At 32.1% G+C, this 12,390-nt stretch overlaps 1 protein-coding gene across 1 annotated transcript; it reads right to left on the minus strand.

Annotated features, from left to right (window-relative positions):
• Window positions 1–5,080: 5,080 nt before the first annotated feature.
• On the minus strand, window positions 5,081–7,983 carry LOC107894179 (uncharacterized). The gene is made up of 5 exons (XM_016819397.2): window positions 7,831–7,983; window positions 6,799–7,763; window positions 6,391–6,470; window positions 6,057–6,321; window positions 5,081–5,893 (listed from the first exon to the last, which is right to left on the minus strand). Exons 2-5 carry the CDS (start codon window positions 7,556–7,558, stop codon window positions 5,634–5,636), a joined length of 1,365 nt encoding a protein of 454 aa, XP_016674886.1. The 5' UTR covers window positions 7,559–7,763; window positions 7,831–7,983; the 3' UTR covers window positions 5,081–5,633.
• Window positions 7,984–12,390: the final 4,407 nt, after the last annotated feature.

Raw genomic sequence — 12,390 nt, forward strand, 5'->3', positions numbered from 1 at the left:
ATGCTGAAATTTTGAAACTTATGGTAGAAAATGAAAGGTTGTTGATAGATAAACAATTTTTACAAAGAGAATTTTGATGAAATTATGATTTAGGGACTAAATTGAAAAATGGTAAAACCCATGGAAAAATTTAGTTTTTTGTAAAATGCATGGGCTGCAAATGTTATATGTACAAGTTGATTAGGCTTGAAGTAAGGATTAAATTGTATGAATTTCAATTTCCGAGCCTAGGGACAAAAATAAAATTAATTAAAAGTTTAGGGGCAAAATGGTAATTTTTTCTAGGAAATGAATTGAATTCAAATGAGTGTGAAATGGATTAAATTTATGTTAAATTCATTTATTTAGATCCGGAAAGACCAAATAAAGAGTTAGATCGAGGAAAAGAAAAGGTGACGGATTAGTAGATTGTCATACACGAACAGGTATCGAGGTAAGTTCGTGTAACTAAATTGTGTTTATTTTTATGCTTAAATTGAGTATGGTATGTGTTTATATGAATTATAAAATGTTATAAATGTATGAAATAGTCATATGTCTGATAATGTCCTGAAAATGTTAAGTTCCGTTTGAATAATGAAATTCAATAGATACATGATTTCCCATATTGAATGTGGTTCTGCATATGTTGCGAACAGAATATAGCTCAGACAAGCAATCCTGTTATAAGCCCTCTCGAGCATCCTGTTATATAGTTCCTGCGAGCTTCCTGATTGGTAGTAATCATACATGTGTGGCGCACTACCGTAGCTCTTTGTGAGCGTCCTTTTACACGATTCGATCGGTTGTGGTCCAGCATTTATTGCAGACACAAATGCAGCTCTTCGTGAGTGTCCTGATATAGGATCTTATAAGCTTCCTGACATGGCTCGCTTGAACTCCCTATTATGCTATCCGGAGCTCCTTGTTAATAACTCTTCGGAGTTACCTGTTAAGCTCAATGAGCTTCCTGTTCTAAACTCTTAGGAGTTTCCTGTTTAGCTCGGATAAGCATCCTGTTACATGGCTCATCTGAGTATCCTATTATACGGCTCGAGAGTGTGCTTCCTAATTATGTGCCCTAAAGGGTGCCGCTGTATACGAATTGACAAGTCACTGATTTGTATACCTCGAGTATACTACTTGGGTATCCATCAATATTTCAATGATTCAACGAATAAAACTATTGATGAAATAAAATATAAGATAAATATGAGTCATCTATCAGATACCCTGAAATACTTGGAAATTTTTATATGATGAGCTCATCTCTGTTTTCTTGATATTCATGAGAATTATAAGATTAACTTGTTTGATGAGAACTTGTGCTTAGGCATTTGGCTAAAATGTTTTGGGATGCACGTTATATATATATTTATTTATACGAGCATGATTGGTAAGTTAAATTCTTGTTATAGAAACTTACTAAGCATTGAATGCTTACTCTATTTAATTTTCCTCAGTTTTATAGTGCTCAGAAGCTCGCTAGGGCTGGAAATTGGTCGGAGCATCATCACACTATCCTTCAGCCTGTTTTGGTACAAATAGCAAACTAATTTAGTATAATGGCATGTATAAGCTAAATTGGAATAAATGATGAAATATTTTGGTTGTATCTAACCATTGGAATGGCTGGTGTAAAGTATATTTTGATGTAATCATAAAAGACCATATCATGTTAAGATGTATTGAACTGGTTAAATGGTAAAAGACATATAAACCAAAGGATTAATGAAATTGAGTTAATAATTGGTAAAACTTGCAAACAAACATAAATGCAATTGAGGTAAGTTAAACATTTGAATATATATGTGTTAATATATCATAGATACTACTTGTATTTGGCTTGGTTTATATGTACCAAGTTGGTTTGAAAATATGTTGAAGTGTTCATGTAGGTGCAAGGTAAAAAGGGTGAGAAATAAGGCTTGGAAAATGGTCTTATTTTGTCCACATGGGTAGACACACAGGCGTGTGTCTTGACTGTGTGTAACACACGACCTGGCACATGGGCGTGTAGTTTTGCAGTGTGTCCCTGTCCCCTACATCCTTAAAATTTAGAAACAGAATGCTCAGAATTGATCACATAGGAAGAGACACAGACGTATGTTTCAGCCGTGTGAGACACATGGCCTAGAACACTGGCGTATGTCTTGGCCGAGTGAAACCTACACTTAATTTTCAAAAATTTAAATTGACCACATAGCCAAGCACACGGGCGTGTGACAAACTATGTGACCCAAGTCAGAGAGTTACACAGGTAAGGACACGGGTTGGGACACGGCCGTGTGCCTTACATCGAATGCTCATACGGCCTGGCCACACGGGCATGTGTCCCCTAAACCTAAGAAAAATTTTAAGATTTCGCGAAATTTTTTTTGTGATCCCAGTTTAGTCCCGACACAATTCTAATATGTATTTTGGGCTTCGAGGACCCATATGAGGGACATTATGATTGATTGTGATTGATTTTCAGAAACAAATAGTAAATGACATAAATTAACAGTAATTGAACTGCAAACTTCGGTAATGCTCCGTAACCCTATTCTGGCGATGGATACGGGTTAGAGGTGTTACAAACCCCTAGTATTTTTACCTAGAGTTGCCGCCCCTATCCCTAAATAATAGGGAACTAGGTTTTTTTATTAAATTAATATTATTTGGCCTCTATTAGTTCAACTAAGATTCTTCCAACTCTCACTATAAATAATGGTACTGGTAGGTTTTAAATCACACCTCAGGAAAAAGAGTAACACAAGTTTCTCATAAGTTTCCAATATTGCTATTCTAGTAGGGAATTGCAATTCTATTTGAGAGAAAGTTTTACTTTTCCAGTGAAAGTAAAGAAAATAATCTTTAGTTATGTGTTTCATTTGAATTTGTTCGACCCTACACTCAAAGTAGCTCATGGTATGAGAATAGTAGAGAAGACCGTCCGATTGAAAGTCGATAACAATATAGACCTGTCTAGCCCAAAATGCATGTACAATTTCAGGAAAAGTTTATTACCATAAATATCACAAACTGTCTCAGTTTTCAAGATTTTATTTTTTCCTCTATGTAAGAAAATTATTTTCGAACCGAATTTTTACCAACACAAAGACCATATATTTAAAATTATTAGGTACTCTGCGAAAGTGGAGGACAATGTGGCTAGACTAGAATAGCAAAAAAAATAATTACATAAAAATTTAATGAATAAAAAGATATCAAAATTATATCAATATGCAAAATTTTTCATTCATAAGCTTAAACTTTTTCAGTTCTCATTTCGTACATGTACAACCATATTTTCTAATTTTTATCACATTCTTTACTCTCTAACATTTATCTTTACATTTAACAACTTAAACTCATTTCTACATTTTCTTCCATCTCCGATTCTGTATCTTTCTCCAGAAAATTCTCTATATTAAATTCTGAATTTTCTTCAAATTCATCTTCTACAATCCAAATTGGAAATTCCTCAGAATCGTCTTCCTCTTCAACCTTTATAACAAGTATTGAATTTATAAATTCTCTTGGTAATTTCCTAACAACTAATTTATTCATCCATGGCATGTTAAAGACATTTTACTTCGTCCTAGTCAACTTTCGCGAACCTACACTTTGTCTCACTATTTTCCTTGCTCTATAAGAGATTATAAACTTCACAAAGTATATTACTATATTCCAATAGGTTTGTGGTACCAATGTCTTCCAAAGTTGGTCTAAAATGATTTGATGCTCCCATTCTATTAATGTCCCTCTAAAGGTCAAGTATTACACGTTATTCTTTCTAATCAGTTCATGATGACCCTTCCATAACACTTCTTGCATCTTTTGATTTAAAGTGTTGAACGATGTCTTCTTCTGGCTTCATTTTGTAATCTAGGAATTCTCTCATTATCTTATCAACTTTCTCCCTTTGTGCTGAAGTTGTTATTTCATCAGACAATATTAGATTTATTGTCATTTTTACCAATATCTATGAGAGAAAATAATTTTTTCTTTCGATTTTCAATTTTTATCTATTTTCTCTAGTGTCATCACTAACTAAGAATTAATTTATAATAGTTACTAACAAAATAACTTTCAAATAAATTAAAAAATATTAAAAGATTACATTCATAATCTAACAAATCATAGTAAACCCTAAACCCTAAACAAATAGTTAACCTAATCACAAAATTTACTAACAAAATAACTTTAAAATAAATTAAAAATTAATAAAAAATTACATTCATAACTTAACAAATCACAATAAACATTAAACTAAACAAATAATTTATAATAGTAACTAACAAAATAACTTTAAAATAAATTAAAAACAATGTAAAATAACAATAAAAAAACTACACAATACTAACAAAATAATTTATCCTCATCATAATGCATTCTATTTAAAAACAAAAACAAAAATATTTTATCCTTCTTTTTTCTTCTCCTTTCTTTCTTTCTTTCTTCTCCCTCCTTCCTTCTCTTCTGCTATTTTTTTAAGCATAATTCTCTTCTTCACCGGGACCATTAAATAGGATCCCAAAATTGCTTCACTGGTGCCCCTATCAGATAGGGGTCACTGGTGCCACTTATCAAATAGGCACCACCCCTCTATACCAATTCCGTAGATATACACGGGCGCATATTGGACCCGAAAATTTTATACAAATGTGGTGCCATTTATGAGATAGGCACCATTAATAAAATAGTATTTTTTTAAAAATAATAATAATAAATAAATTTAAAAAAAATGGTGGTACCGCCTATGAGATAGGCACCACCACTACTGATATACCATTTTCATATTTTTTTTTACAATATTCAAGTAAAAAAGCCCATTTATACCAAGTGAAAGTGAACACAAACTACATCAATTCACCAATGATTTAAAAATGAATTTTAAACGAGTTGATTCTTAGTTCAATTGGCATGAATATTATTGTTAATGTAAGAGGATATGGATTTGAGTATGCTGAAGTGCATTATCTTCCTATTTATGAGTTGATGAGAGGCTATAGATAGTTCTAGATATTGTGTAAAAAAGAACGCAAATATAATCACAACCTATAATGATATTAATAAAAATAAATAAAATTTAAAATATATCTACTAAATTAGTGATGTAATAACAAAGAATTTTCATTGACATCAAATCTTTATATTTAAATACATACTTGTATAAATAAAATTGTAACAAAATCACATTTACAACCAAACTTTCAAAACAAAAATATATGGCATACAAAAGGATTTAGAGAGAGAAAGTGCTTTCGTTGCCTCTAAAGCTTAAATATGAACAAGTGTGGATATAGATGGTACACTTTGCATAAGGTTGATTTCATCAAAATACCTAGACCTTGTCAACTGGGTGGGTTAAATTGCTTTTGAGAGGGATTAATTTGAGTAAGTTTATTTTAGTTTTTAAAAAGAAAATTTTAATAATTTTGATTTGGTTTAATTTTGAGTTTTGATAATTTGAGTTTGAAGTTAAAATTTTTTCTTATCAAGTTATTAGAATTTTAATATTTTGAGTTAGAGGTTATTTTGGTTTTAGGTCAATTTAGGTTTAAATGAGTTTGAGTATAAATTAATGTTTTTTTTAATTGTCAAAATCAGCTTTCAGTTGGGGTGAGGTCTAGAAATTTTGTGAGAATTATGAGACTTTGTTTGTTAACTCAGTCAATCCTTGGGCAACAACTTCTTTCTTGGATTCCAATGGTTCTCCGACAGGATCTCCGGTTATGAGACCAAGTTCGTCTGAGAAAACGCTTCTTATACCAGGCCATCACGTGTGAATAGAGTATCGGGAAAAGAAAGCATAGCAACACTAGCAGCAACATCGCTACACAAAGAACCATCACCTTGAAGAAACCATCTTTTACTTCAGGGTTATTTTGCATTGTCCATGGAACTCCACCCACATTCATTCCAAACACTGAAACAATATATTCAACCAAAATCAAAGCCTTGAATGCTAATGATATTTGAAATGAGAAATGAAAATGAGGTAAGGGAAGGGTAAGAAAAAAAGACCTCACCCGACCTTGTTACCATCCCTAACTAAATTCAGAGGGGTATTGTATATGGTAAATCATTACCTCCGGTGATGACAGATAAAGGAAGGAATACTATAGAAAGGAAAGAGAGGTAATAGAGCTTTTTGTTTATTTGCTCCGACTGCCAACTGTCCAAACCCGCCTGAATTGCGGTAACCCGATTCGCTAGAAACCCTACGTTCTCTTTCAACCTCCTCAACCTTCCGATCAACTCGTCAAGCGAGTTTATGTCTTTACTAAGAAACCATGATTTAGATAAACGTTTTTCCTTCACTCGGGGAAATACTTGCTCTCCATGTGCAATCACCTAAATTTTGGACAAACAGACAACGTGAAAAATTCCAACCTGAAAAAACAAGTGGCGAAGATAAATTACCTGAAGGAGGCGTTGCAAATTTAGATGCATTTTGGGGAATCGCCTATCGTCTAGCATCTCTTTCTTTAAAGCAAATCCACCTGAGAGTAAGAACATTATTTTGGTTTAGCTTCACTTCTAAAATAGATATGTGCAATTTATGCTGGCTCTTCAACAGTTGCGCTATTTGCTTAAATTTGGAAGGAATTAGATAATAAAAAATATAAATTTTATAAATTGTTAATTAATGAGTAACTTTCAAAATCATTAAAAATAAATATAATTTTTTTAATAGATGGTGCCTTATTATTGACGGAAGCATGAATTTATGAATTTATAAATTGTTAATGCATTAAATATAATATTGTAATATGTTATTCAACATGCAAGAAGTAAAGGGGTAAATAAATTTTGATATATGAAATTTACCTCTATCCAACTCAAGCTCCACAGTTTCCAACTCCATTTCGAGTTTAGTAACGACATCTTCAAGGTGATCGACGTGGGTGTCGATGACGTGAACTACAAGGTTTGAGATTGATTTGGGAACCGGATTATCGGCCTCCTCCGAGTGGTTCATTGTTAATAAAAACTCCAGAACATGTTCTTTAATAACAATCCCGCTCCGTTTAGTACTTCCTCTTTTGTAATTCGACGGATTTTCGACACTAGGGATCTCTGAGAGAAGTGATTGACCGACCGGCGAGAAACCTAATCGAGGAACACGTCCCAAAGACACGGTAATCACCGATTTCTCGGTAATCCTTGCAGCTAGTCTAAACGTAAAGCTACTGGAGATAGGGCCAGGTGAATTGACCCGAAAGACGAGTGCTCCATCCACATGTCCGCAAAACGGCCCATTGCTAGCGAGTGAGAGAATGTCTTGGAGCTTTAAAGGTGGACAAAGGACATCTATAGGGTGTTGGGCAGATTGAGAACATTTTTGTCTCACTTTTGGAAGTTCTACATGGTACCAACAAAACTCCTTCCCTTCACCTTCACCAAGATCCCATTCCTTATTGAAGTAATTCCCGAAACCGTCGAAAACATATGCTTTTTGCCTCACCATACCGGCGAAATGTGACGGCGGGTGTTCATTTACCGAAGCGGGGACATTTGTGGAGGACGGTCTAACCAATTCCTCCATCTCTCCTTCTCCGGATGGTACTTCTTCCTCAACTGAATCCATAACTTCTAATTCAACTTCCTCTTCACCAATGAAGGTCACAAAGATATATTGCACAACTTGGGAAATTTCAAAATCAACTATTCAATTAAACCCAATGGAGGGTTCCAAATCATTCGCTAAAATGTAGATTTCTCAAGTTTCAATAATGTAAAAAGGGTGATAGCAGAGGAGGAAATTTTGCAAGAAATCTCAACTGTTGTTGCCCCTGCAAGCCACAATATGATTAGCCAAAAACATTTTAACGGCCAAAAACTACAAGATAAGTTGCTTACCACTATAGGTTGAAACCAAGCAAACGAGAAAAATAAAATCTGCCAATACTAATCACAATTCTGCTTAAGTGGTGATTAGTATAGGCAAATTGGATAATAAAATGGGTTAAATTTTCTGGATTTATGAGGAAAAGAAAGATTGCTTCCAAAAAAGAAGAGAAAAGAACATGAGATATAAAGATAATTTAGAAGGTGAAAGGAGACAAAAATGGGGAGAGAACCTACATTCTCGGGGAACTCAATCATGCTTTTATTTATCTTCTTCTAGTTTTAGGCTTTTTATGTGTGAAGCACATTTATTTTTACCAAAAAAAAGAAAATAATAATGAAAAAAACTAAATATTGGCAAATATTATAATTTGGGTAAACTATCAAAATAGTCACTTTTGTTTACCTCATGTTACATTTTAGTCACTTATGTTTGAAATGTTACGTTTTAGTCACTTACGTTAGCATATTGTAAAATTTTAACCACTGAGCCGTTAATTGTTGTTAACGGTGTAACGGTAAGCTGACGTAGCACGTTAAATTATCATTTCAAACAAAAATTTTAGGTTAAATTATACTATTGATCCCATATTTCTTTCGTTTTGAGTATTTTTTTCTTTTATGTTCTTTTAACTTTTTTTTTCTATTCTCTTCCGCTTCTCTCTTTGTTTTCCTCCTTTCTTCATCTCTTTTAACATAGTTTTTTTATATTTTATTTTTTAAAACTTTTTTTTATGTTTATGAAAAAGAAAAGATGAAAGTTGAAACCAAAATAAACTTGCTTCCCATATTCTCACTCCACAATTACAAAATTTCATTATCCATCATCGTTTTAACGAACCAATTTGGATCTTTCAATAACCTGGTCCACAAGCACGCCTCACTCGAAGACCTCACCAGTTGTGACTTATGGCAATCTACTCTCAACAAAGTTTCTCTAGCCCGTTCCCTTAACCTCCTAATCAATCCTCACGACCACCTTATCTATCTTACCTACAACATTCTCACCCTCTCAAAATTACATTGTTTCACGGATTCTTCAAACAAGCTCTACACTCTCAATGACTTAAACGACCACCATACGAAACATACCCTCCACTTTACTCAAACCAGTTTGGTTCCATGCTCCCTTTCTCTCTTTCGTTCATCCATACTCAACTTTTAATCAAGCTTGCTTGGGAATATCCAAGAAGGTTTAGATCAACTTTATCGTTTGCTTAATTTTATTCGTCAGCTAATAAAAGAAAAGGAAAAGAATGATCTACACGAATCTATAAAAGTCTGGAAACAATTTTTTTTAATATAAAGAATTCAATTTATGTTTAGATTTGATTAATGATTTGATTTTTTATATTAATTAGTTGGATCCAATTTCAATTTCAAAGTTAGGTTATATTCAAATCGAGATTTAATTAAGAATTATTGATATTCGGTTTTGAGTGAAATTCAATTTAGGAATCATGTGAAAGAAACAAGGACTTGGTTTATTTGGTGGGCAAAGATTATGTTTCCGTAGTGAAGAATATGAGAAGAGAGAAAAATAAAGGGGAAGAAGAAGGAAAATAAAAAAAAATTGTTCCAAAAAATAAAACTATAGGGACTAGTTTTAACAAATGAAAAACATAGAAAAACTATGTTAAAAGAAATGGAGAAGGGAGGAAAATAGAGGGAGAAGGAGGAAAATGGAAAATAAAGAAAAAAAAGAAAGTTCAAAGAACTTCAAAGAAAAAAAATTAAACTGCTCAAAATAAAAAAATATAGGGACCAGTTGTATAATTTAACCTAAATTTTTCGTTTGAAATGATGATTTAACATTTCACGTCAGCTTACCGTTACACCGTTAACGATAATTAACGCTCAGTGACTAAAATGTTATAACACAATAACATAAATGACTAAAATGTAACATTTCAAACATAAGTGACTAAAATGTAACCTGAGACAAACAAAAATAACTAGTTTGATAGTTTACTTTTAAAATTGTAATGGAAAAATATTTACCCAAGTTTGTAACTCAAAAGATTTTGGTCTAATCATGAATTTCATCAATTTACTTTATAAATATTGAGAAATTAGTCCATTTATTTTATTTTATCAAAATTTGAACATTGTATTTTACAAAAATCGAAAAGTTAATATGGTTGTTGGTTTAATTTTTATTGATTTGTTTTTTATAAATTGTTGTGAAGTTGATTTTTGTTAATTTTTTATAAATTTGATTAATAATTTAATAAAATGGTTTAACACTGCTTTTTATTTGGATTAAACTCTCCTTTTTTTTTTAGATTATGAAGACAAAATTTTGATAACTTCTCAATTTTATTAAGGCTGGAAGGATAAAAATCATAATTAGACAAAAGTTTTTCCATTTGCAACAAATTTTTCCTTTACGAGTTTTATGTTTTTTTTAGTTAATATGTAGTTTTTTCCTGAATTTGTCCAATACTATTTATCTGATATCTCTATACTAACACTTTTAGTTTGTGTTGATATGATATTGATAACCAATCCAATAATGATACATGACAGTCTTTTAGTATGTCACATAATGAAGGTAAATTTAAAAAAAAAATTGGAAAGCTTTAAAAATATATAGATTAATAAAAAGGCTTATATTAAAAAAAAACCCTTAAGAAAATGTAAAAGAAAAAATTAATTAAGTCCCAATATTAAATTTACACCCAATTAAGCCCGTACCGTTAACTAAAATAATCAATTAAACCTCTCTGTTAACGGTTTTCGTCATTGACCATATTGACCATTAAAATAAATTACAGGCCAATCAAATGGTGACTCATGTCTACTTCTAGTTTAATTTAATATTTTCCCCCACAAAAATATTAAAAATCATAAAAAAAGAAAATTATAAAAAAATATTTAAAAATATGAAAATTGATATAAATTTATAAATATTATTAAAATATTATAGATATTATAATAAATCTAACAAATTCTCAAAAAAATATAAAATTAATAAACATATTTAAAATTTATAAAAACATATTAAAATTCTATAAAAAATCATAAAAAAGTATTAAAATTGATATAAAAAAATAAAAATCATAAAAACTTGAACTAGATCAGATCAGTAGACCGAAATTGGCGAGGGTATCGGTCTTGAAAAAGCCATTAGACCGATTGATTTGGGAACCGGATGGTTGAACCAATTTTTTTTTTACTTTTTAAAAATATTTTATTCAATTGAACTAGACGAATCAATCGAATTGGCAGCCTAGTGGACCAATCAGGTTATGAAAACCTTGTTAACATATTTCATTCTGACTTATGTTAATAGTTGGATAATGAAATTTTGGTTTCATAAAAGATATTAAAAAGTAAAAAATTGGTTCACTTGCTCAGTTCCCAAGTCAACTAGTCTAATGGCTTTCCTCGAACTCGTACCCTTGTTGATTTCGGGCTAACTAGTCCTGTACAATCTAATTTTAGCCCGGGCTAAAATAAACCAAAACAAACCCAAACCAACAACCAAAATACAAAACCAAAACCAAACCAGACCCAGTACCTAATTACAAAACCCAAAGCCCAACTAAAAACCAATCAGCCAAACTAAACTACCCTAGCCCAATAACCCGATAGCCCAAACCCAACATTTTCAAAAAAGACAGATGACCTAACCCTAGCCCCAAGTGGCACTGGCACTACCACCCCTAGCCTGCGTCGCCATTGCACCTCCTCTACCACCAACTGCACCTGCAAAAGAGAAGAAGAAACACGCAAACATCAAGTACAAGAACAGTAGAAAAAAGTAATAAAATTAATATGTAATGTAATGGGTATAAAAGCCATGAAAAAGATTGTAATAGGGATCTTTTTCTTTTTGAAATAAAAATATAGAGAGAAATATAAAACAAAAAAATCAGCAAAACAAAGAAGAAGAAGATCTTCAAAGGTGGTACTATCTTTATTATTATTTTTCTTTTTCCTTTTTTTTTCTTTTTTGAATCTGTTTTTGTATATACGTATATATAACAAAATAAAAAAAAAGAAGAGAAAACTTATCTTTTTTTAATCGCCTGGAAAAAAGAGCATTTGTGGGCTCCAGTTGTTGTGCACGACGGTCATTGGAGGCGGAGCCCACGGCTGTGATCGGCCGGAGTTAGGCCGGACTTAGAGAGGGGGAGGAGAGAGTTCAGAGTTTTTTTTTTGAAGTTTTTTTTTAAAAAACACAAAGATAGAATGATTTTTTTTTGCAAAAAAATGTGACTTAAATAGTAAATTAAAACGACGTCGTTTTGGCCTAAGCTCATAAGCCTTAAAACGACGTCGTTTTGCCCTGGTCTGACCCGATCCAACCCTACCCTGCCTAGGATCCGCGTGTTTTCAAGCGGATGGGCTATTTGCGCATTTAGCCCTTCCGTTTTTTATGGTTTTGCAATTAAGTTTTTTTTTAATTTTAATTTTTGCCCTTTAATTTATTTCGTTTCCAATTTAGTCCACTTTGAAGCTGTGCATTTTGGGGGGAAGGGAAAATTTCCCTTTTGGTCCCTCCTTGTTATTCGCCCGTTTAATGTGGTCCTTTTCCTTTTTATTTATTTCATATTTGCCCTGAAT

This window comes from Gossypium hirsutum, chromosome A13 (genome assembly GCF_007990345.1).
Source record: "Gossypium hirsutum isolate 1008001.06 chromosome A13, Gossypium_hirsutum_v2.1, whole genome shotgun sequence".
NCBI classification, from domain to species: Eukaryota; Viridiplantae; Streptophyta; class Magnoliopsida; order Malvales; family Malvaceae; genus Gossypium; species Gossypium hirsutum.

Excerpts from the sequence above, each read along its gene's own strand:
- LOC107894179 (XM_016819397.2), bottom strand. The coding sequence starts at position 7,558 with ATGGATTCAGTTGAGGAAGAAGTACCATCCGGAGAAGGAGAGATGGAG. Across the intron at positions 6,322-6,390 it reads ATTTGCAACGCCTCCTTCAG|GTGATTGCACATGGAGAGCA; the intron begins GTAATTTATCTT and ends TCCAAAATTTAG. Across the intron at positions 5,894-6,056 it reads TTTATCTGTCATCACCGGAG|TGTTTGGAATGAATGTGGGT; the intron begins GTAATGATTTAC and ends ATATTGTTTCAG.